This window comes from Aquarana catesbeiana, linkage group LG06, assembly GCF_042186555.1.
Source record: "Aquarana catesbeiana isolate 2022-GZ linkage group LG06, ASM4218655v1, whole genome shotgun sequence".
NCBI lineage: Eukaryota > Metazoa > Chordata > Amphibia > Anura > Ranidae > Aquarana > Aquarana catesbeiana.
Genome location: NC_133329.1, coordinates 41031189 through 41053543, shown reverse-complemented (window position 1 = coordinate 41053543; position 22355 = coordinate 41031189). Strand labels below are relative to the sequence as shown.

At 45.0% G+C, this 22355-nt stretch overlaps 1 protein-coding gene across 1 annotated transcript; it reads left to right on the top strand.

Moving 5' to 3' along the window:
* The first annotated feature begins 298 nt into the window (after positions 1–298).
* On the top strand, positions 299–11425 carry LOC141148349 (F-box only protein 6-like). The gene is made up of 6 exons (XM_073635740.1): positions 299–351; positions 2890–2927; positions 4894–5020; positions 6654–6749; positions 9823–9958; positions 11175–11425. The coding sequence occupies exons 1-6, from the start codon at positions 335–337 to the stop codon at positions 11307–11309; spliced, it is 549 nt and encodes a 182-aa protein (XP_073491841.1). The 5' UTR covers positions 299–334; the 3' UTR covers positions 11310–11425.
* The last annotated feature ends 10930 nt before the right edge of the window (positions 11426–22355 follow it).

Genomic DNA, 22355 nt, shown 5'->3' with positions numbered 1-22355 from the left:
ATATTGGCATGAGGCGGCGTCACTGGGTGACGTCGTCCAGAGGCCTGCCCCTTATGATGTCACTGACCGGGCATGATGGGTGGTGATGTCATAAGGGGTGGGCCTCTGGTGACCCCGCCCCATGCCAACATAATTAGTGGCACACCACGCACCCAGCATTAGAGTGGGAGAGAGTATTGAGTCAACAACAGAACAGAGGGAGAAGACTCTTCTTCTGTATGTATGGACCCTGCACAGTAACACTTCCCTTTGTTGCATGCTGATTGTAATTCTCTTATGTTTTATTTCATTTACATAGTGGACGTGAGATCCTTTTCAGACTGTGACTGCAAATATGTGGGCAACAAATAGGTGAGATTACCATTGACCTGATCACACACGATGTATGGGGTCTATTCTCTGTGCACACTCCATGCAGGATAGGGAGAAGTAGATAACATTGTTGAACAGTAATTCTCAGCCAGAACCAGATTTGGAATATCTAGAGCTCAAGGCTACAAAGATTAACAGGAAATTATCAGATGAAAATATTGCAGTAACTTTACAAGCCTGCATGAATACATTTCTGATAAGTCATATATTATATTCGGCAATAATGTTTCAGAAACACCACCTTTTCTTAAAAAGCCATCCTTGGACTCAAGTCAGTGACTTTGCCTAGGATAAGTTGATGTCGTCAGTGTGCTGCAGGCAGGAGGAAGCATTTCCTCCATCTTCTCTCCTTCAGTAATCAGAATGCAATATTGTAAGTCACAAGGTGAGAGGTAAAGCAATAGGGGCTGATCTGTGTCTAACCTTTGCAAACAGCCTAAACTGCACTGGTAACTGGATTGGTCCAGTTTAGCTGAATAACTAGATATGTAGTGTGTTTGTAATTGATGGTATACTTATTGGTTTTGTAATGTAAGCATACTACAGTGTTTATAATAATCTCAAAAATTTTGTGTGGAGGAGCACCTGGCACCCCAACCGGATGCCTCCTGCCCTCCAAACCCTCCCAGCAGACCAGTAGCTAATACCAGCCTGTTACCCCAAGCATTGTATGCAGACAAGATATTGAAGTAGAACCAAAAGTAGTAGTTTTTTTTTTAACAGAAATAAGGGTTTTTTTTACACTTCATAAATGGGGGCAGTCATCACATGAACAGTGAAAAGACATATTACACATTGGGGTAAATATTCCACAGTGGTTAAGTAATGAGGTAAAGTCCACACAAGACTAATCACATCTTAGGAATCTCCAGGAGGATTAGCAAACAGAAACAATAGGTGACTCAATTAACAAGGGGAATGCACAGATAGGAGGCACACAATGGGAGAAAGACCTTTCACACCTAGACAGGATAGGCAAACATGATTACGCATAACAAGCAGGAGACCCCGGCATCAGGTTGTTTTGAGCCGATTGTAATCTTCTGTATTGAGTTTCTGAGTCTAGGAGGGGGTTGAAGCAGCCAAAGCTGTTTTGGGCTGTTGGTTCTTTACCCCCCCAACAAAACACAGAGGCCCCAAATCTGTATTTGGGTCCTCCAGTTCTCAGTCTGTGTGTCTCAGGGAGACATGGACTTGAATCCAAAGTAAAACTACTCTAAAGGTCCTCCAGGCACACACCTCCCAAAGAATAGAGCCCCCTCAAACGCCAGGGCCCATAGTCAGTAAGTAAAGGGCCACCCTGCAGTCCCCTGTCCCTGTTGGGTCTGTCACATGTTGACAAACTTATTTTGACGAGAAATAGTCTTATTTCCCTTTGGCCAAAAATTGGGGTAATTGCTCTTCAATTCATTAATGCAATTAGAAGCTACCTAGAATAAGAGTGATCCTTTTAAAATAAACATGATTGCTCCCAGTTGCTTTAAAGTTATTCTAAAGGCTGAAGATTTTTTTACCTTTTATGTATTCCATGTATGAAGGTAAGAAAACCTTCAGTATGCAGCTCCCCCCCACTACTTACCTGAGCCTCATCTCGATCAAGTGATGTGCATGAGAGCAGCTGTTCTCCAGGCTCTCTCCCTCCTCGTTAGCTCAGACACAGCAGTGGGAGACATTGGCTCCTGCTGTTAATCGCAGCCATTGATGAGGAAGTGGGGGGAACAGGGCTGAACCCCGCACTGTGTATTATGGACACACAGAGCAGGGCTCGGGAGCGAGCACACACATGTGCCCCCCCATAGCAAGTGGCTTCCTGTGGGGACACTCTGCAGTGGGGAGGAGCCAGGAGCTCCAAAAAGGATTAACCATGTGATCGGCTGTCCAATCACAGCCGGTCACATGTAAACACAGATGCCGGTAATCGGCTCTCCTCGCCTCACACTGACAGTGGTGAGTAGAGCCGATCAGCGGCATCTCCACGCTGGAGGAAATCTAGGCATGTAATCAGGGCGCTGATCATCAGTGCCCCGATTACAATATAGATCCAACAGTGCCACCCATCAGTGCCCATTAGCGATGCCAGTCAGTGTCGGCTATCAGTGCTGCCCATCAGTACCGCCTAGCCGTGCCCATAAGTGTGGCATATTAGTGCGTCATCAGTGACACCTAATCAGTGCCCATAAGTGCCACCTCATCAACGCACATCAGTGAAGCAAAAATATTACTTAGTTACAAAATGTACTGACAGAAACAAAGTAAAAAAAACTTTTTTCAAAATTTTTGGTAATTTTTTTTTTAATTTTTTTTTAGTAAACAATAAACAGCAGTGATTTAATACCACCAAAATAAAGCTGTGTGAAGAAAATGATAAATGTTTGTGTACAGTGTAGCATGACCACGCAATTGTCATTCAAAGTGACAGCGCTGAAATCTGGCAAATGGCCTGGGCAGGAAGGGGGTTAAGTGCCCGGTATTGAAGTGGTTAAATGGTAATCTTTCACCAATTTTTCTTCTATCTAGCCTGAAGAACAACTTGATCAAAAATTCACGCGCTCTAGGTGAGATTGTTATTCCTATTTGAGTGTATGAAAGAAAATGTGATTAGTTACATGAAGAGCTCAATGTTTGATATATAGGTTCTTACTGTACTTGTAAGGATACAAAATAAGCACTTTGTACGATTGTGTTGAGGTTCCTCTCCATTGAGGTTTGTTTCCCTGTACATACAATACACAATAATCCTGAGATCTCTGCAGACCCATCACTTTTGGTTTTTGTTTTGCGTGCTTTGTGTTTATGTAGAGATTTACAAAAAAGCCATGTTTACATTCTTCCCCACACACCCTCCCCCTCCTCCTGTATTCCAATAGGTGGGGTTTTCATCTTTAACCCCTATATTGTGTTTTTGCTTGGGGGTCTATACCTCAACCTGGAAAATATGACATCATTGCCTCTAGATGGAGCTGATGAGCACAGGAAATAAACATAGCAAATTACCATGATTATATATCACACGGTGCAATTTCAGATGCAACTTGAGTTGCACAGAATTGCATGACAAAGACGTTGTTTTCAATGGTGCCCGTTCACCCCAATGCAACTCAGCATGGCGTACTTTGGAAGAGGTTCCTGTACTACATCGGTGTGATTCCAGCACCATTTTGGCCCTTAAGAATATGCAAACATCCAAGTTGCACAACATAATCACACTGAAAATCGGATTGTGAATGTTGCCTTAAAGTGTTGCTAAACCCAGGACTCTGCATTCACTATATCTGGTCCCCCACAGTACACAGAACATGGAAATGCAATTATTTTAGTAAATATAAACTGCTAAATACCTTTTCTTATATAGCAGTCTTGTGACTTCTATCAGGTTAAAGCTTTTCATTCTCCCCTGATTGTCCTATGAGGTTGCAGGACCCCTGACCCTCTGTCTGGACAGTGCTGATCACATGCACTCTCCCAAGAGAAAAAAACCTCTAGCAATACACACCAAACTGAGCATGTGCAGAGCGCCCACACGGCTCTGTGCTCTCAGGAGATGGATTAGAGACCGGGGAGGATCAGAGGACAGGCTCAAACTGCCTTTTTACACAATGCAGGAGGATTAACCCATTAGGTTCCACATTGAGTATAACAAGCCTGCTTTACTGCATATACAGAGATTTTACTGTTGTGGGTTTAGTAACACTTTAAAGTAGTTCTGAAGGCAGAAGGACCCATCTTGATACAGCAATGTTGCACAAGAGGCTCGGCTGTCCGGGACTCTCTCTCCTCATTGGCTGAGACAACAGCAGGTACCATTGGCTCCCACTACTGTCAAGTCAGTGAGCCAATGAGGAAATAGGGGGCAGGGCTAAGACATGGCTCTGTCTGGACGCACGGAGCAGTGGCTTGGGTGCCCCCTATAGCTTGCTGTGGGGGCACCTGGCAGGAGGGAGGAGCCATAAACACCGGTGAGGGCCCCAGAGAAGAGGGGAGGGGGATGCAGGCTGTTCTGTGCAAAACCAACTGCACAGAGGAGGCAAGTATAACATGTTTGTAATTTTTAAACAAGAACTTAATGTTGTAGTGTATGAAGGTTGAAGCCCAAATCCAACATTCTGGGTTGTACATAATTCCATTCACCTGGAGGGGAGACAGAGATTGACTTTCACTGTCCAGTCACAGGCTGGGGATAGATCCGGGATGACTTGGGCTCAGAGGAAGTGGGAGGAATGATGATGGCCATCAGACTGAGGAGGATATCTAGCAGCAGAAAGGCACGGAGGGGGATATATCTGTATTGATGCTGAATATTACAGCCAACACTGGTTTTATTTATATATTTTATTGGACTAGTCAATATGGGGTTTATGGCTAGAGTTCTGCTTTAATTCCAGACATGGAAGTTATTAAAGCGGACTTCATGTGTGCCTAACAACAATCAATTTTATATCATAACATTTATATTGGTAGAAACATGACTTTTGCTGTTGTCTAAACTACATGTGTTTTCCCATTCTGTGTTCCCCGCTGTAGAGGATTTAAAATACTGGACCATAGATGAAAATGGTGGTGATAAATGGAAGGTTGAAGATTTGCCTGGAGGTGAAGGAGAGCTTTTTCCAAATCCATCTGTCACAAAATACTTTGTAACCTCTAACCAGTAAGGCCAATTTTCCTTCATTAATGTCATTAACACAAATGCTGTAAACTGTTTTTTAGATTTTCATTTTATACTTCTAATGGCACATGGGATGGTTGAACTCGGGGGGGGGTGGGGGGGATCCATTGAATACATCTCTGCGCTCGGCTCCTAATGGCCTGTTTGAGTTGGCAACTGTGTCTACTACACAAATTCCAACAAGTGTCAGCCCTGCCCAGTTATCCTTTGCTGGACTGCATAAAGCCTCCCCCTCATCTCCAGCACATAAGGGGGAGCTTTTACTTTCTAAATCATAAACGCCAGTATTCTCTTCCGAATAGCTCCAAAAGAAACATCAACCTACTCAGTCTCCCGCAGTTTAGAAAGTCACATATTCTAGGTAGTGGATTGGATTCTAGAGACGCTTATATAATATACTATATTACCGAAAGTATTGGGACACCTGCCTTTACACGAGCATGAACTTTAAGAGCGTCTTAGTCCATAGGGTTCAATATTGAGTTGGTCCACCCTTTGCTGCTATAACGGTTCAACTCTTCTGGGAAGGCTGTCCACAAGGTTTAGGAGTGTCTATGGGAATGTTTGACCATTCTTCCAGAAGCACATTTGTGAAGTCAGGCACTGATGTTGGGCTAGAAGTCCTGGCTCGCAGTTGCTCTAATCCCAAAGGTGTTCTTTTGGGTTCCTCCACCTCAAACTCCCTCATCCATGTCTCTATGGACCTTGCTTTATGCACTGGTGCACAGTTATGGTGGAACAGGAAGGGGCCATCCCCAAACTGTTCACACAAAGTTGGGAGCATTAAATTGTCCAAAATGTCTTAGACAAATGATTTGGACCAGTGCACAAAGCCAGGTCCATAAAGACATAGATGAGCGAGTTTGGGGTGGAGAAACTTGACTGGCCTGCATTGCTTCCAAAATGAAGAAAAGGTAACTCCTTTAGTCCACCTTTCTGACCACGTTTTATGTTCACCCAAAATTTTGGGTGTACTATGAATTGGTCACATTCCGAAGCCTCAATCATGGGGTACTTCTGCCCATAGCATCCTGTATTTTTATTTAAATTGCATGGATCACCCACACAGCTACCTTATCCACTCAGATAAGGCACACAAACATGTGAATGGAGAACCACCAGTCCCATCTGCTGCCATGAAAAAGGACTTGGAGTTCCTAATGGAGCACATGTCCAGCATTTACTTCTCCAGACCCGTAAATGAAGGTACATAATTCCTGGGGGAGTAGTGTGCATGAGGACCTGAGGCTGGGAAATAATCTGCTGAGACTTGAGCATGGCACCCACAATCCACTGATTGCAGTTGCAGTGCTTTGCTAATGAAAACAATAATGCACTTTTTTTTATTTAATGCACTTTTTTTTATTTATTTATTTTTTACATAAGGTGGGGGTATGCATTTAAATATTTTGATCTACCAAACAGCACAAGTCCGATATGGAGAATTTTTTTTTTAAGTCTACAACTAGGTAATTTCCTCTGTATTTGGGGGAGTGCAACCAGGTGTGAAAAGGAGATGTTTTTGGTAGAAGGTTTTGCAATGTATATAGATCATGTTGTATATGATTTTCTTGCGGTCCTAAATATGGAATAAAAAAATTAAAAATCTTTGCAGACCCTGCAAGAAGTCCCAGACTATTGACCTACTGAAAGAGGGGTTCACTGCTGATATTTTGGACAAAGCTCAACCGGCCATTATCGTCACAGACTGGTAAGTGTAATTTATAAGCTGATCCCAATCTACGGAATATCTCACATGTGATTGGTGGAGGGAGAGTTGTAGGATGAATCTTGTATCTGTGCAGAGCAAATGGGAATTGTGATTCAGCTGCTTCATAGATACTGTGGGGGAGATGGAGCGTTCAGAATCTGGTGCAGCTGTGCATTGTATCCAATCAGCTTCTAAACTTCAGCTTGTTCAGTTAAGCTTTAACAATAAAACCTGGAATCTGATTGGTTTCTATGTAGAGCTGCACCAGATTTTGCACTCTCCAGTTTTGGTAAATCTCCTCTCCTGTGTCCTGATTAAGGTTCTCCCTTTTTTCTCTCCAACATAAGAGGTAGATATTTTAGAGGTCAGATAGCTGGGTAAGAGTCAGTATATTTAACAGACCAAAGAGCAAAAAAGAAGTTGTTAGTTTACATACACTTTATGGTGATTGTAAAGGTTTCTTTGTTTAAAAAAAAAAAAAAAAAAAAAAAAAATGTTATACTTGCCTCCTCTGTGCAAGGGTTTTGCACAGATCAGCCCGATCGTCCACTTCTGGGGTGCCCCGGGGGCGCTCCTGGCCCCTCTTTATCTAGTGCCCCCATAGAGAGCCACTTTCCATGGGGACACTCCTGAGTCCTGCTGCGTCCATTGACAGACAGCAGGACTCAGCCCCGCCGCCCCGTCACTGGATTTGATTGATGGCAGCGGGGGCCAATGGCTCCTGCTGCAATCAATCTGTGAGGACCCAAGACAGCGGCTGGAGCCGCTGGGCTCATGCTCACTGGCTCAGGTAAGAAAAGGGGGGGCTGCTGTAGCACAAACTGTGACACTTTACAACTCCTTCAATAATAAAGAATCTATTTTATAAAAAAAACTGCGATGCAAATGTTTCTTCATTTCCTAAAACAGAACAAAATACCTGTAGTGTTTGGAGTATGCAATTTTTAGTTTGTTGCCTTTTGCCAGGTGAAAGTAAAATTCAATGCTAAGAGAAAAATAGCCACAAGAACATTAACCACTTCAGCCCCAGAAGGATTTGCCCCCTTAATCACCAGGCCAATTTTTGCGATACGGCACTGCGTTGCTTTAAATGACTATTGTGCGGTTTTGAGACGCTGTACCCAAACATTGATGTCCTGTGTTCCCCACAAATAGAGCTTTCTTTTGGTGATATTTGGTGGTTTATTTTTTGTGCTATTAGCAAAAAACAACAATTTTGAAAACACTATTTTGTACTTTTTTGCTATAAATATTCCCCCCCCCCTCAAGAAAAAAATGTAAATCTAATTTCTTCATCAGTTTAGGCCGATACGTATTCATGTTTGGTTAAAAAAATCAGGGTTTTTTTTTTTTGGACCATTGACATACAGCGATCAGAGCTAAAAATAGCCACTGATTTACTTATAAATGTCACTGGCAGGGAAAGGGTTAACACTAGGGGGCAATCAAGGGGTTAAGTGAGTTCCCTAGGTGTGTTTCTAACTGTAGGGGGATGTGACTGACTGGGGGAGGAGACATATATCGTTCCTACTTGCACACACAGATTCCCGTTCTGTCAGGAGCGATCGTGGGTGCCTGGGGGACATCGTGCCCGCTGGGCACGTGCATCGGCTCCAGGGACACGCTGCGTGCCTGCATAGTGTCTTGAAGAGCCAACGTAGAGCTATGGCGATTTGTGCCAACCTGCCACAGTATAACTGCGGTGGCTGGTCGGCTAGCGGTTAAACCATGAGGCCCCTTTCACACCAGCAGAGCGATTGGGTCCGCCTGTCTATTTTTTCAGGTGGACCCAATCGGACCACCCATTGATCTCTATGGGGTGGTGGATGTCAGCAGACATGTGTCCACTGGCATCTGATCCGATGCGGGCCGCTAAAGAAAACAGACGGATGGCGGATCGGAGGGAAACTGACATGCAGTCCGCTTCCATCCGACCGCCCCATAGAGGAGAGGGGGCCGTGTCTGCTCTTCATAGCGGAGCAGACACAGACCTGTCATCCACTTGCTCAGCAGACAGGCCCTCCACTGAGCAGGTGGATCCGCTAGAAAGGGGCCCAAGAGTTAAAGTGGTTGTAAAGGCATTCTATACATTAAGATAAAAAAACCTGTGTGCAGCAGCCCACCAAATACTTGCCTGAGCCCCATCTTGATCCATAGATGTTGCGAGAGACCCGGCTGTTCGGTTCTCTCTCTCTCCTGAATAACTGACGCACAGCAAGGTGCCATTGGCTCCCGCTGCTGTCAGTCAGTGAGCCAATGAGGGGAGAGGGCGGGGCCTCGGGTGCCCCCATAGCAAGCTGCTTGGACCCGAGAAGAGGATCCGGACTGCTCTGTGCAAAACCACTGCAACAGAGCAGGTAAGTAGAACATGTTTTACTTTAACCACTTACGGACCGCCGCACACCGATGTACTTCCTAAGTTTGAAGAAGACTATTGTTATGGCAGCAGCTAGCTGCCATAACCCTAGTATCCTCCTCTATAGCCAGCGGTCCGCTTTCCAATGTTCTCTGCGGCGGATTTGCCGCGAGATCCCTTTTATCGGCGGTGGGAGAGGGGACTCTCTTCCTTGCTGGGTATGGAGACGAGTGAGGGGAAGATGGCCCCCACCCGTCTCCATACCGTCGCTTCTGCCCATAGCTTTTTTTTTTTTTTTTTTTTTTTTTTTTTTTTTTGCTATGTTGCATTTTGGCTTGTTCTCTGGTGGTAAAATATGGTAGTAGCAAGAAACCTGCAGTTAGCTTAAGTGTTGTGTTTTTTTTTGTTTTTTTTTTTTGTTTCTTTTTACTATTTTGGGCTAGTTTTCTACAAAAACAAGAGCAATCCATTACCATTTACCACCACATGAAAGTCCAATTTGTCCTGAAAAGAAAAAATGCAGTATAATCCACCTGGATGCACAAGTTTAGTTTTACTAACACATATCAAAGTTGTAAAACTGTGCTTAGGCATTTAGATTTGATTTACCTTTAGATGGGAAGGAAGGGGTTAAAAGTTTGATAAAATATCATAGCTAAGCTGTAGTCTCCTTATATAAAGTTGTGGTAATGCCCTATGAAACTTTCTTCCCCTCAGGTATGCGGCTAGGAAGGACTGTGGCTGCCAGTATGAGTTGTTGGTCCGACTGCTTTCTGCAGACAAGAAAATCTTACAGGAGTTTCACCCACAGCCCGTGACCCTACCGCAACATTCTGATGGCCAATGGCATTATGTAATGTTCCAATTCCTCACAGATCCTTCCATAACGTTGCTTTATGTAAAGAGTTGCTGATGACATTTGACACATCAATATGTGTAAAATCTCATGTTTGAACAAATTCTGATATTTTGACCACTCGTAGCAACCCTTTCCTCCATTGCAGCTCTGTCTCTTTGGTGTCAACACTTTTGGGAAGGCTGGATGCCTGTGATCACACACACACACACACACACACACACACACACACACACTTTCCCGTGGTACGATATTTTGACCCCTGACACTCACTGACGGGGTTACTCTGACATAATGTTCTAGATGAGCTGCAATCTTCCACACAAAGTTCTGACAATTTTGTATCATTAGGGAGCAGCAGAAGGCAGAGGTATTTATTACCTGAAAGAGAACACTCACAGGAACCAGTAGGTAGAAAGGCTCATCTGTGTAATAGAAGTCACTGAGTCCCAGTGGTGTCCAAGAGACATCCAACGAGTGTCCGACAGGTTCTGTCCATGTATGGTAGTCTGTGTCAGACGACAGCGCTATTGGAAGATCTGGGGCCAGCCAGCAAGGGAGAATTGTGGGACCCAGAAGTGACATCGGCAGTGGGTGGGATGTGTTTCGGAGCGGCTTATTGCCCAGCATGAAGGAGCAGCCAATAGGCTGCTCTGAAACACATTCCGCCCCCACTTCTGGGTCCCGCATTCCACGCTGGTTCTCACAGCGGCGACTGCTCTTCCAGCTTCCATGGTTCTTCCTTACTGGCTGGCTCCAGATCCTCAGTGCCGCCACCTGACAGATATTATACATGGACAGAACCTGCCGGACACCCGTTGGATGTCTCTTGGACACCACTGGGACTCAGGCTCATCTGTGTAATAGAAGTAACTTTCTACCTATTGGTTCCTGTGAGTTTGATCTCCTTGAGGCAATAAATACTTGTTTATACTGCTCTTCCCTTTCGTTTCTACCAGAGAGCTGCTTCCCTCTCCTTGAAGTGCTGCTGAACTGTACATCTTGGGACCACCAGCCTCTTGTTTTTACCCCCCCCCCCCCCCCCCCGTCTGAAGCAGTGCTTTAGTTTATTCCCCCAGAGCGCCTTGTTTCTTTCTTTTCTAACTTTCTATAATTTCCTATTGTAACCCTTTTCTACATAAATTGTATGTGTAGCAACCTTTAATTCAATTTTATGTTAAGACTCTTCTCTACTTTCTCTTCCCATTTTTAGGTAACACACACATTCCTTAACTATGGACCAGGAGTGCGCTATATATCTTTTCAGCATGGTGGGAAGGACACTTTGAACTGGGCCGGCTGGTATGGAGTGCGAGTCACCAACAGCAGCGTCTCTATAGACATTTAGGGTCCAACTGCGTGAATGTGACATGTTTTCATTTCCTCTTCTAGTGTCGAAGGGCACTGCTAACCTGATTTTTCTATTTTTATAATACGATTCAGTCTAAGAATTGTAATTCAAAGCAGCGGAAATATGAAACATTACTGTCATTGTTCTGGTACTAGAGTGTCAATAAAGCATGACTCTCATCCTCAGACTTTTATTTATTCTACAAATAAATCTAATGGGCAATATATTATGCTTCAACAACCAGTTGACATGAAGGTCTCAGTGAAAACTGTAGTACCTACAGTCACTAAGCCCACTCTATGTTGAGGAGCATGTAAACATGCATCCATTTATTATAAAAGGGCTGCCAATGCATGACAACCCAAAAAACGCTCTGATCCCTTTTTAATTGCAACACAGTACTACAAATGAATGGCACAGTAATACACTACAGCACGGTACCTGCATTGTCATACATTGCTGGAACACTTGATAAAATGATTTATAGTACACCATTCTGATTGGGCAGCTGCTGAGTTGCTTTATCAATGTAAATTGTGAATTCTTGCTTTGTACTACTATACTTTGAGCTTCACATTATTGAATAGGCCCATAAAGGTTTCTAAGAATCAATATGATGTTCTGGTAGCCTAACCACCTTCCCCATATACTGAATGTTATTGGGTAATCTGGGAGGGATAAGGGTTGCAAGACAAAACCAGAGAACGTTCCCAGCTCAACTGACCAACCAGTCTGCTTACCAACAGAATTAACCTGTTCAACAGTATGCGTTAAAAACAGGGGTTTAGTTAGCACACATTTGCACACGCATGTGTAAGCTGCAAGGCCTCTTCATGGCACCTTGTATCACCTGCAGTCCTAACCTTCTAAATTTTTGAGGGTCTCCACAATGGAAGCACATGCATTCTAATGGATAAATAAGGGGCAGGTGGGCCTGGAGGTAGCCCAATCCTCAAAAGGCATATTGGACACATAGCACAATGGCAGCAAAGGTGCCAAGTGTGTCCCCCTCACCAAATTTACACCAGTAACAAAGAGATGGCCCCTGCCCCCACCTATAACTGACCTTCACAGCAAGGAGCACATGCAAGGAAAAACGCATGAAAGACAGAGGAAATTCCCAGCTCAACTCACCAACCGAATTAACCTGTCCAACAGTATGCGTTTAAAAAACAGGGTTTAGTTAACTTTGAGGTTCAAAAAACCTATTTCCAGCACTAATAGGTCTTCCATGGTGTGGAGTAACAGATGTCGCGCCTTTCATTTCTGTTTTTCTTTTAGTTAACTTTGGTCCGACTTTAGTGCAACTTGGAGGGAAATAGACTTCACTGTTAACCCTCAAAAGTGGCATTAAAGTTGTACCTGAATGGTATACAATCCAATAGTTGTGCAACAGTTGTCCATTATCATTGGTCAAAGTCATATACAAGTTGCACCCATCCAAAGTTGCATAAAAGTCCTCACAACTTTGGAGTCGTACAAGTGTGAATGGAGCCTAAGTTTATGTAGTGCAAAGAAAGGTTGCATAACCCACCCTTTCCCCAGCAACATATAGGGCTAATTCACACAAGTGTGTTTTAAGCGCACTTGTAAAATGCAGATCAGTGCATAGACACAAATCTAACTATTTATGTGGTGCAAATTGAGACACACCATGTTTGATGTGGCACCACATCCAAAATTACATGTAAAGAGCAAAAGAAAAAAGTTGAGAAATTGGGAAAAGAAATGGGAAAGGGACAAGTAGTTTAAATGGAGGACCAAACCATGGTATTCATATGCCATATATACTTTTATTAAAGCAAAAAATATCTAAAGTTAGAAAAAAAATACCCTCTAAGCACCATAAAATAATGTTTAAAAATATGTTAGACCACGTCGTCACTCTAAAATATTGGACAACCAAGACATAGCTGTAAACATGTAGAAACCACATAATACATGAATCGTGTATATTTCCACATATCAGATCCACGATGGTCTATAGGTGGATTTTTATCCTGAACACAGAGCCATACTTGTCCCTTTCGAGCTGGTTGTATGCTACATGTCTCAAAGATTTCCACAGATGATGACCAATTGAAGGACTGCTTGTCCAGGGCTTCCTGAGGAAATAGTACACCACTGAGATCAGTAGCATGGGACTGCAGCTGAATACCAATTAGTTATATAAAGGTTATTAAAAGAAGTCCTTTGCATTTTAGTGCAAATAGCTCTGCAGCTGTATAACATGAAATGGGGATCCTGTTTAGAAAAATCCAGTTAAATGAAGTGTCATTGCTGTGATTTCAAATTGAGAAAAATGTCCTCCTAAAAATTGTGTTGAAAGAGCCAATAGACACATTCATGGATGAAATTAGTCCCAGTGTCCCAGATTGGGTGGATCCATTTAGCTCTAGAAAGTCTATCCAGTATAAATCAGGATCCAGTGTATGTCAGATTTCTAACAGAGTAACAGATTTAGATTGAGTCATAGATGGATAATATACCAGAGGAGCCCACATCCACAGAGCCTCGTGTAGGAGATATGGACAGATCAAAAGTAATTCAGGGACATCCCCTGTACATACAATTTCCAGATATCCCGGGTAGATAGATCACCATGTGAAAGGCTGGTCAGTTTAAACACATTCCACTGCAGAGATTGAACCTTAGTAGATTACCTCCGTGCAGCTGTTTAATTTTTCCAGCATATACACAGGCTTCCGGGTATCCTGGATAGGTAATCCTCAGTGCGGGGGGCGTCTCAATGTACACATTCCCTGAGAACCTTACAGTCAGACTGACTGTTCTCCTGAGGCTGTTTGGAGACTCCAGTGTCCACAAACTGACATAAGGGTAACAGTCCTTTGGAACTCAGACGGGATTCCCCTTGAAAGAAATCAGCGGCGTCACGTCTTCAGCAAAAAGAGCTGCGCTCTGTGTTGCCTCCATTCAGAGGTGTATGACATACAGCTGGGCGTCCTGGTGTGTTGATGCATTTCACGAACTTTTACGTTTGTTTCATCAGGACGTTGAAGGACTGACCAGACGTTCATTCTAAAGCCTGGGGAATCCCCAATTAAATTGAATCACTTCCTTAAGTGCCGCAGCAGAGACATCTAGCGGCCATTTAAAGAATAGCAAACATAGTAAAGCTGAAATAAACATTTCCTAAACACTATTTTCTCCAAGCGTCTTCCAGGACAGCCCATGAGACCTTGGGCTCCTCCTACCAGGACAGGAAACACATCACCCCCACCAGATAAAAGGGCGGTCCTCCAGGCCCATGTCAGTTATTTGTGTTTCCTCCGGACGGGGGGTAACATGTTCATGGAACCTGCTCCCATAGGCCTTATAAGCAGGGGCTTTGTATGGCTTTTTTCTGGGGCATATCACTTACCTCTTCCTCTGCCAGAAGCAGCACACCGCTGGGGAGGTTGGCTATGTTGCTGTTCTCTGTCCTCAGTGCCTGGAGAGGGCCAGGACCGGTGTGAGGTCGTGCCCCTACCGCAGTGCATTGCACTCTAGCTCAGCTGAGCTTCGGTTGTCCTTCCCTGCCGACAGCCTGGCTGATCTGAGCAAGGAATGGAGGAAGCCGCAGCGTTCGAGGGGGCAGAGCTATTGCGCTCCAAGCTGGCCCACAGGAAGTGCCTGGAGAGGGTTACTTCCGGGGCATATGACATCATCATCGGGCGCCGGAGACGAGGTTCCAGTCTTCATAAACGGCGCGAACAGAGAACACTGGCTGCTGGTGTTTCTTGGTGTTAAGCAGCCAGGCTGTGGATGACCAAGAGGGGCAGAATGGATCCTCCTGCAGTACCTGCACAGGCAGCGGATGCAGTTACCAGCACCTCACAGGTAAGCCTGGGGTGTTCTGTCACCACCTTGCTATCCCTGTGAGTGTTCCCTCCCCCTCCCCCCTCTGTAGTAGTGGGTGTAAGGGGACACATTTCCTCCCTCCTGCACGTGGTGTTACGGAGTGATTGTGTGGCTTTAATTACTTTGTGGGTCGTTTATTTTGTCTTGCAGACCAAGACTCAGGACAAGGCCCAAGCGCAGCCACTTAAAAGGAAATGTGCGGTTTGCGCAAACAAATTGAGCTCCTCATGGAGCAAAGCAGTTTGTCGCACCTGTATAGAAGGCCTTGTAAAGGATGACCCGGTTGCCTCTTGCCAGAAGATGCTTACTTCTGTTAGGGATGAGCTTGCGTCCACCTTCAGTTCCTTTAGAACGCTTATTGACAAGCTCCAGACTCCAGCAGAGAGTCCGTCTTCACCGAAGGCGTCAATAAGCACTCCGCAGCAGGCAGAGAGTGAAGACTCTGAGGCTGAGGTCAGATCTACCCGTTTTTCTCTGGAAGAATCAGGGTCAGATACAGAGCCCAGAGATAGAGAATCCACTCGAGGCTCAAGATTTAAGTTATCTGTTGAGGATGTAGATGACTTATTAAAGGCTATCTATACTACCCTTGAATTAAAAGAGGAAGAGGTTCAGTTATCCAAACACGATCTTATGTATAAAGGATTACATAAGAGAAAATCAAGAGTGTTTCCAGTTCATAGTTCTTTGGTTGATACTATTAAACTGGAATAGGATAATCCTGAGAGAAAACCATTCTTCTCTAGTAACCTAAAAAGGAGGTTTCCTTTTGATGAGGACACTGCGCAGCCATGGAATAAGAATCCCAAGTTAGACGCACCTCTTTCAAAAGTTTTAAAAACTCGGACCTGGCGTTTGATGATATGGGTACGCTTAAGGATCCGATGGACAAGAGGGGGGATATCCTTCTCCACAGAGCCTGGGACTCTGCAGTTGGAAACCTGAAACCAGCTTTGGCTTCCACTTGTGTGGCCAGAAATCTGGAGGTTTGGTTGACTCAGATTCAGTCACACCTGTCAGCAGGTACCTCCAGAGAGCAAATTTTGAAGTCTTTTCCTCTCCTATTTCAGGCAGTGGGTTTTTTGGCAGATTCTTCCGCTGAGTCGGTAAGAATGTCAGCCAGGACTTCGGCTCTAGTGAACTCGGCCAGGAGAAGCCTTTGGCTTAAGACCTGGTCAGGGGACTCGGCCTCCAAGTTGCGCCTTTGTGGCCTTCCTTTAACTGGCGATCATTTATTTGGCCCAGGTCTACAGGAGGCACTGGAACGCACGGCTGATAAGAAAAAGGCGTTTCCAGAGAAAAAGAGTTCAGACAGCCAGAACATTTTTTCGTGGCCAAAACAGGCAACAGAGTCCTAGAGAAAAGGACAGCAGGCCGAAAAAGCATTGGACTGGGCAGAGGCAAAGGGGGAGTGCTATTTAACCCTCCTCAACAGCCCGCCAAGCCGCAGTGACTTGTGTTCGGTGGGAGGGAGATTGAGGGCCTTCATCCCACAGTGGGCAGCAGTCACTCTGAGCCCCTTCGTCCTGGACCTAGTGACCAACGGGTACAGGCTGGAGTTTGTTCACCAACCACAAGAACGTTTGTTGGTCACATTTCCTCCACAAGATCGGGAGAAAGCGAGGGCTCTGGGTCTCCAGATCGGAGACTTATTAGATCAAAAAGTCCTGATTCCTGTTCCTCGATCGGAGCGGGCCAAGGGATTCTATTCCCATGTATTTGTGGTCAGAAAGCCGGCAGGAAAGTTTCGACTTATCCTGAATCTCCGGACCTTAAACAAGTCCATCAGTTACAAGCATTTCCGTATGGAGACGGTTTTTACAATCAAAAACCTACTATACCCAAACTGCTTTATGGCCACGTTGGACTTAAGGGATGCTTATCTTCACATCCCTATCCATCCAGCCTTCCAAAAGTTTTTGAGATTGGCAGTGAAGACGGGTATGGGGACCCGACATTTTCAATTTCAGGCCCTCCCCTTCGGTCTTTCCTCAGCCCCACGCATCTTTACGAAGGTGTTGGGGGAAGCGCTGGCTCCTCTAAGATTAAAGGCAATAACGGTTATCCCTTACTTAGACGACCTCCTAATAGTGGCAAAATCATGCCAAAGGCTGTTGGAGGATCTCCAGGCTGTACAGGACTTCTTACAGTCCCTAGGCTGGCTAATAAACAAAGAAAAATCGCCCTTGATTCCGGCCCAGAAAGTAACTTATCTGGGTTACGATTTTTGCTCCGTGAACCAAAAAGTTTTTCTTCCTCAGGAGAAGATTACCAAAGTGTTCCAGACTATGTCAACATTGCAGACCAACCAGTCGGTATCTCTGAGACAGGTGTCGAGGGCAGTGGGTCTTATGACCTCATGTTTTCCCGCAGTACCATGGGCGAGACTCCGTCAGCGTCTGTTACAAGGGTTTCTTTTAAGAAACTGGGACGGGGACGTAAGGTCCCTGGAGTCAAGGATCTGGCTTCCCGACAGGATAAAAAGAAGCCTGTGGTGGTGGAGAGCTGGTCAGCACCTAGCAGGAGGTCTCCCATGGTCCTTTCCCATTTCCCGAAGGATTACCACGGATGCGAGTTCCTGGGGATGGGGGGCCCACCTCAGCAATGCAGTAGCACAAGGAGAGTGGTCCCCAGAGGAGGCAAGGGCCCCATCCAATCAAAGAGAGCTGCTTGCAGTCCAGAGAGCCCTCCAGTCTTTTCAGATGGAGATCAGGGGTCACAACCTCCAAATCCTGTCAGACAATATAGCGACAGTCGCGTATATCAACAAGCAGGGAGGCATGAGAAGCCGGAGGCTTCAGTCCATTGCCCAGGAGATCCTTTCATGGGCAGAGGGGAAGAGACAGATCTGATTCTAATTGCCCCGTTTTGGCCCAAGAGGCCATGGTTTTCCCTGCTACAGTCTCTGGTTTCAGAGCCTCCGTGGAGTCTTCCGAAAAGGGAAGACCTATTATTGCAGGGTCCAGTATCACACCCTCAGGTGGTTTCCTTAAACTTGACGGCCTGGTATCTGAAGAAAAGATACTGAGCGCCCAAGGGTTCTCTGACAAAGTAGTCAGGACTCTCGTTAATTGCAGGAAGCCGGTTACTAGAGCCATATATTCCAAAGTTTGGAGAAGGTTTAACTCATGATTATCTGAAAATGATAGATTAACTCATGATATTCCGTCTATTTTGGAATTTTTCCAAGAGGGTGTCGACAGAGGTCTTTCTCTTAGTACCTTAAAGGTACAGGCGGCAGCTATTAGTGTGTTCCTCCAGTTTTCTCTCCTGGAAAATCCCACTATAGCCAGATTTTTCAAATCTATCTCTAGGGCCAGACCAGTAGTAGTGAGAAGTTGTCCAACGTGGGATCTGTCCCTAGTACTTCAAACTCTGGTAGAATTTCCGTTTGAACCTCTGGAAAGTATGTCAGTTAAGTTACTTACATTAAAAACTGTGTTCCTTATAGCTGTTACCTCAGCTCGTAGGGTAAGTGAGTTGCAGGCCCTATCAGTTAGGGAGCCCTTCCTCACGATTTTTGAGGATCGAGTTGTGTTACGAACCGATCCAGGTTTTTTGCCCAAGGTGGCAAGTACATTCCACCGATCTCAGAACATTGTATTGCCAACCTTTTGTAGTTCGCCACAGGGCGACTTAGAAAGAAAATTTAGTTTTTCTAGATGTAAGAAGGATTCTCTTGGTCTATCTTGAGGTCACGAAGACTTTTAGGAAAACGGATGCCTTGTTTGTCCTCTTTTCTGGAGTTCACAAGGGGAATAGTGCATCTAAAGCCACATTGGCTAGATGGATAAAGCAAGCCATCTTGGAAGCTTACAAAATTAGGGAGGTCCCTACACCTTTTGTTACTGCGCACTCAACTAGAGCCTTGTCTACGTCTTGGGCTGAGAGGGCTGGTGCCTCACTGGAACAAATTTTGCAGGGCTGCCACTTGGTCCAGTTACTCGACCTTCATTAAACATTATCGCCTGGATCTCCTATCAGCTCAGGAGCAGGCGTTTGGTCGTAAGGTCCTCCAGGCAGTTGTCCCTCCCTAGACTGGTAATTTCTGGCTCATCGTCTCATGGGCTGTCCTGGAAGACGCTTGGAGAAAAGCTGAGTTAGACTTACCGGTAACTCCTTTTCTGAGAGTCTTCCAGGACAGCCGGATTCCCACCCGGTATTGTCTGAAGTTATGTGTATTATGCATATGTTTTGCAGGGTCCTACGGTTCTTGAGAATACTGACATGGGCCTGGAGGACCGCCCTTTTATCTGGTGGGGGTGATGTGTTTCCTGTCCTGGTAGGAGGAGCCCAAGGTCTCATGGGCTGTCCTGGAAGACTCTCAGAAAAGGAGTTACCGGTAAGTCTAACTCAGCTTTTCGTGTATTGAGACTTATCAGATTCTATTAAGAACAGTTAAAAACCAAAAGACCGCCACAGAGGGTCAAGAGCGGAACCAAGGTCGATTGGCAAAAATAGTTCTTAATTTTATTGTGTTATCATTGAATGAGGAGAGGGGAATATGACAGAGCGAACCAGAGTACCTATGGAGGGGAGAGAACCCTGAACCAAAATTTAAAAAAAAAAATGGCGTGGGGGGGGGGGTCCCCCCTAAATTCCATACCAGGTCCTTCAGGTCTGGTATAGTTTTTAAAGGGAATCCTGGCCAAAATAAAAAAAAAGGCGTGGGGTCCCTCTCAAAATGTATACCAGACCCTTCAGGTCTGGTATGGGTTTTAAGGGGAACCCCGCGCCAAAATTTTAAAAAAATGGCGTGGAGTCACCCCAAAAATCCATACCAGACCCTTTTCTGAGCACACAACCTGGCAGGCTTGGCAGGAAAAGAGGGGGGGACGAGAGAGCGCCCCCCCCCCTCCTGAACCGTACCAGGCCACATGCCTTCAACATTGGGAGGGTGCTTTGGGGTAGCCCTCAAACACCTTGTCCCCATGTTGATGGGGACAAGGGCCTCATCCCCACAACCCTGGCCCGGTGGTTGTGGGGGTCTGCTGGCGGGGGGCTTATCGGAATCTGGAAGCCCCTTTAACATGGGGACCCCCAGATCCCAGCCCTGCCCCCTGTGTGAAATGGTAAGATGGTACAAAAGTACCCCTACCATTTCACTAAAAAAGTGACAAAAATGTTAAAAATGACAAGAGACAGTTTTTGACAATTCCTTTATTTAAATGCTTCTTTCTTATATCTTCCTTTGGTTTCTTCCTCCATCTTCTTAGTCTTCTGGTTCTTCCTCCGGTGTTCTCGTCCAGCATCTTCCTCCACGGTGTCTTTCCTTCTTCTCGGGCCGCTCCGCATTCCACCATGATGGGAGGCTCCCTCTGTGTGATGCTTCTCGTCTTCTGACAGTTCCTAAATAACGGAGGGCGAGGCCACCCGGTGACCCCGCCCCTCTCTGATGCACAGGGACTTCCCTGTGACGTCAGAGGGGAGTGGGGTTACCTGTTATGGAACATCATTTTTTTTCTTTTGGCACTGGGTTCCCCTTAAAATCCATACCAGACCTTTTTATCAATGAACATGTGTATTGTCGGACCAGCAATTCATTAATAGCCGCGAGTAGTTTTAAATGACTTTTTTTTTCTTTGAAATGTCATTTTGCTGTCAGACTGTTCTAAACACAGGAAACATGCGCCCCTTTACAGGCATACTATAGACACCCCCCAGGTATGAAATTTAAAGGAATATTACACTTTTGTTTCACTTTGAGCATTATTAAAAATCACTGCTCCCGAAAAAAACAGCCATTTTTAAAACTTTTTTTTTGCATTGATCCATGTTCCCTTGGGCAGGACCCAGGTCCCCAAACACTTTTTATGACAATACCATGCATATAAGCCTTTAAAATTAGCACTTTTGATTTCTCCCACAGACTGTTAAAGGGTGTTCCGCAGCTTTCGAATTTGCCACGAACACCCCAAATTGTTCGCTGTTCAGCGAACTGCCGATGTTTGAGTCGAACATGAGTCCGACTCGAACCTCATTCCTAATCAGAGCCTAGCTTACTTAATAAAGGGATTGACTTTGATGCAGTGATTCAGGGGACATAGATATTAGTTTATTATTTTTCCCCAAGAACACTTTGAGGCTCAATTCCTTATTCAACCCCTTAGGGGTCATGCTTCCTAGCCTGAATATCCAGGCCTTCTCTTCTCAGGATTGTATACAAATCCCCTCTTCTGGTCGATAGATTCAGGGCAAAAAAGGCCTTCACCTTAAGGCCTTTCGTGCACGCACCATGATGTATTGCAAAGTGTTGTCCGATAGGATTGTCCTCCCTTCGGTTAATGCTCTTGACGTGTTCAGCGATCCTAACGCACAATTGGATTTTTGTCTTACCCACAGGGACATTGCAAGATATAGAGCACTCTAGTGGTGACGCAGTTAATAAATTGTTTAATCTTGTATTTATTAACACCATCAGAGTCAGTGAAGACATCTAAGCACTCCACATATCTGCAGATACCACAATGTCCACATCTAAACATCCCTCTAAGTCAGGGGTCTCAAAGTGGCGGCCCTCCAGCTGTTGCAAAACTACAAGTCCCATCATACCTCTGCCTATGGTAGTCATGCTTGTAACTGTCAGCCTTGTAATGCCTCATGGGACTTGTAGTTTCACAACAGCTGGAGGACCGCCAGTTTGAGGCTCCTGCTCTAAGTTGTGGTAGATTTGTTAGCCAGTTCCTATTTGTGGTTTTGGTAAATTCTGATTTAACCAGAGTATCATTGAGATTACTCGCACGTTTAGCCACAAGATAGGGTCATGATCTGACATAGATAGATATATATCTATCCATCTATCTCTCTAATGTCCTTAGATCGTGTTAGAACATGCCAGTGTTCATTATCTTGCTCAGGTGTTTCCACTGTGTACCAAATTTCGTGATAATTCTAACAGGACCCTCCGTTGCTGCTTCTTGTGTACTATGGGGCTTGCTTAGTTCTCTACATTTAATACTGGCTCTCTTTTTATCTCTTAGGTTACGATGTGAGTAGCCTCTCTCTCTGAATCTGATACATTTCTTTGGCCTTCTGTCTATAATCTAATTCGTTTGAACAATTGCGCCTAATTCTCTGAAACTGGCCCACTGGGATGCCACGTATCAGAGACTTGGGGTGATGGCTATCTGCATGAAGCAGAGTAGTAGCCACTGTGCTCTTCCTAAATTCAGAATGGTGCAC

Coding starts and splice junctions, on each gene's coding strand:
- LOC141148349 (XM_073635740.1), top strand. Junction 2,928..4,893: donor CAAAAATTCACGCGCTCTAG/GTGAGATTGTTA, acceptor TCCCCGCTGTAG/AGGATTTAAAATACTGGACC. Junction 5,021..6,653: donor TACTTTGTAACCTCTAACCA/GTAAGGCCAATT, acceptor AAATCTTTGCAG/ACCCTGCAAGAAGTCCCAGA.